Consider the following 3,152-nt stretch of genomic DNA (forward strand, 5'->3'; position numbering starts at 1 on the left):
TTCACGACTCTCCTATGCTCCTAAAAGCTAAGAGTGTAAGATCATTAATAATGATACGAGATAAGAGCAATGTCATGAGTTCAGTAGTGATATGATGGAATTCCTTGCTTACACTCACCTTACATACTAATTCCTTCAAGGTGAGGCAGAATGTTTATAAATATTCAGAATGAAATCGAGGGTTCATGACTTTACGTCACCTCGATAAAGTATGGTTGTCTTAGAGTCTTTATGCATATGTTATGATGAGCATATTATAATGAGCATATTATATTGAGCATGTTATGATGATATTACACCGCGCCTAGTTGGCCGGGCAGTCACCGCTAAGGCGGGCAGGTTATACACTATGGCCAGTTGGCATGGGCAGACACCACTAGTGGGCGGCATGAGATGGTACCCCAGACGCGGGAGGCCTGGACGTGGGCTAATGTTACTGATTATCACACCGCACCTATATGGTCGGGCAGTTTATATATATATAATATGCATACATGAGATGATGATAAGCTTAAAAGTAAGTCAGCATGCATTACTTTTCATATAATTCCCAGTTAGGTACAGTTGCTCCATACTTGATGCCTCCCTTACTTCCTTGATGTAGTATTATTGTTCATGCCTCTCATACTCAGTACAATATTCGTACTGACGTCCGTTTTATTTGGACGCTGTGTTCATGCCCACTGGTAGACAGGGAGGTGAGCTCGATCCAGATTCTTAGTAGCTGCCAGCTGATTGCGAGCACTCCATTGTCCGGAGGTGCTCATGATTATTCTCTTGGTATATGTATATTTTGGGCATGGTGGAGTCTTGTTCCACCTATATGTATAGTATGTCAGTAGAGGCTCGTAGATGTGTAGTGTGGGTTAGATGGTCTCACAAGATTACTACAGTGTAGTTGTATATTATTTTGATAGCCTAAAGAGGCGTATGCATATAAAACCAATTGTACTTTCAAACAGAAAAAATGATTGTTCTACGATTATGAATAATAAGGAAACATAAAATGGTTATGACGGGTGAGGAAATAAGTGGTGCTCGGTGGTTAGCCCCGGGTACCCGTCGCGGCCCCTAGACGGGTCGTGACAGTATCACCACATTAAGGAGTTATATTGGTGGAACAACATGAAGAAAAAGATCGCTGAGTTTGTGGCTCAATGCCCTAATTGTCAACAGGTTAAGATTGAGCACCAGAAGCCTGGTGGATTATTACAACATATAGAGGTTCTGATGTGGAAATAGGAAATGATCAATATGGACTTTGTAATAGGTTTGCCCCGTTCTTATCGCAAGTGTGACTCAATATGGGTGATCGTGGAGCGGTTGACGAAGTCAACATATTTCTTACCTGTTAAGACCACATATACGGTAGAGGACTATGCCAAGCTATATATTAGGGAGATTGTTCGATTATATGGCATTCATATTTCTATTATATCTGATAGAGGTGCCCAGTTCACTGCTAACTTCTGGAGATCCTTTTAGAAGAGTATGGGTACTCAAGTTAATCTTAGTACAATGTTTCACCCTCGGATGGATGGGCAGGCAGAGCGCACTAATCAGACACTCGAAGATATGTTACGAGCTTGTGTACTGGACTTTAAGGGAAGTTGGGATGATCATCTGCTATTGATTGAGTTTGCATTTAATAATAACTATCATATCAGTATTAAGATGGCTCCTTATGAGGTGTTGTACGGGAGGAGATGTAGATCTCTTATAGGATGGTTCGAGGTTGCCAAATCAGAACTATTCGGGTCAGATTTGGTGCACTCAGCTATTGAAAAGGTTAAGATTATTCAGAATCACCTATTAGCTGCTCAGAGTCATCAAAAGTTATATGCTGATGTTCGACAGAGAAATCTATAATTCCAAGTCAATGATTGGGTATTCCTGAAGATCTAGCCCATGAAAGGCGTAATGAGATTTGGCAAGAAGGGAAAACTTTGCTCGAGGTACATTGGCCCATATCGCATTGTTCGACGAGTGGGTCAAGTGGCTTATGAATATGAATTGCCTCCAGAGTTAGAATCTGTTCACCCAGTATTCCATACTTCTATGTTGAGGAAGTGCACTAGAGACCCTTCACAGGTGGTACCAATCGATAATGTGCAGATGAAAGAAGATCTATCATACGAGCTTGTCCCGGTAGCTATACTAGATAGACAAGTCCTGAAGTTAAGAACAAAGGAGGTTACCTTTATAAAGGTCCTATGGCGCAATAAGAATGTTGAAGGGATTATGTGGGAGGCAGAAGAAGAAATGAAATCGAAGCACCCGCACTTATTCCACACTAAAGATGATGATCCCGAAGATAACATGGCCCAGGATGGAACTTCTAACACCTAAGCTTAGTTCTTAACAGAGTACCTATGTACGCCTTACATGAGGCTATGTATAGGAGGTGTTGTATAATTTATGCTTTAACATTCGAGGATGAATGCTCCTAAGGGGAGAAGGATGTTACACCTCGTAAAATTTCGCGTCGTTTGCGTCGTAAGTAAACTAATATGAATCGAAGGTATTATGAATCTTCTCAAAGGTTGCAGAAGGTCGTATATTTGTTTTAACTATGTATCCAAAGATTCGGGATCATACGAGTTGAAGAAGATAAGTTTCGACGAAGTTCGAGAAGTGTGAGGCATGATCTTCATCACAGATGGCCATATGCTTCGTAGATCATGGTCGCATATGAGAGCAAAATTTGAGAATTTTTTTAGAAATGATCTGCAAGGTCATCTGCGGCCGTAGATGAGCATCTGCACCATCGCAGATCAAAGGCGGTGGCTAACTTTGGTTGATATAATTTCGTTGATAGCCTCATTCAATATCATTTTTCATATCTCTCTCATCCAAAATATTCCCTAGAGTCCCCAAACCCTAGCTCAAGCTTACGGAACATAATTTAAGTGATCCAGGCCCAAATCCAACTCTCCAAAGGTGGAAGATCGTAGTAAAGGTGTTGGATGCAAGTTAAAGTTTAAATTCTTGTTGTTGTTGTTGAGTTTTGAGGATTCTTAGAAGTGAAGCAAGCTCAAGAAAGGTAATATTTAACCTCTCCTCTATGTTTTTGAAGTGTTAGAAGTCATGAATAAGTTAGTTGGTTTAAGAATCACAAGGGAGAAGTTGATAACCATATGTTATGTTGTCAT

The 3,152-nt window shown here is 40.6% G+C and overlaps 1 protein-coding gene across 1 annotated transcript; it reads left to right on the forward strand.

Annotated features, from left to right (window-relative positions):
* The first annotated feature begins 1,920 nt into the window (after positions 1 to 1,920).
* On the forward strand, positions 1,921 to 2,349 carry LOC132644012 (uncharacterized). Its single transcript, XM_060360552.1, has one exon. It carries the CDS (start codon positions 1,921 to 1,923, stop codon positions 2,347 to 2,349), a length of 429 nt encoding a protein of 142 aa, XP_060216535.1.
* Positions 2,350 to 3,152: the final 803 nt, after the last annotated feature.

Source organism: Lycium barbarum, chromosome 6 (genome assembly GCF_019175385.1).
Source record: "Lycium barbarum isolate Lr01 chromosome 6, ASM1917538v2, whole genome shotgun sequence".
Lineage (NCBI taxonomy): Eukaryota > Viridiplantae > Streptophyta > Magnoliopsida > Solanales > Solanaceae > Lycium > Lycium barbarum.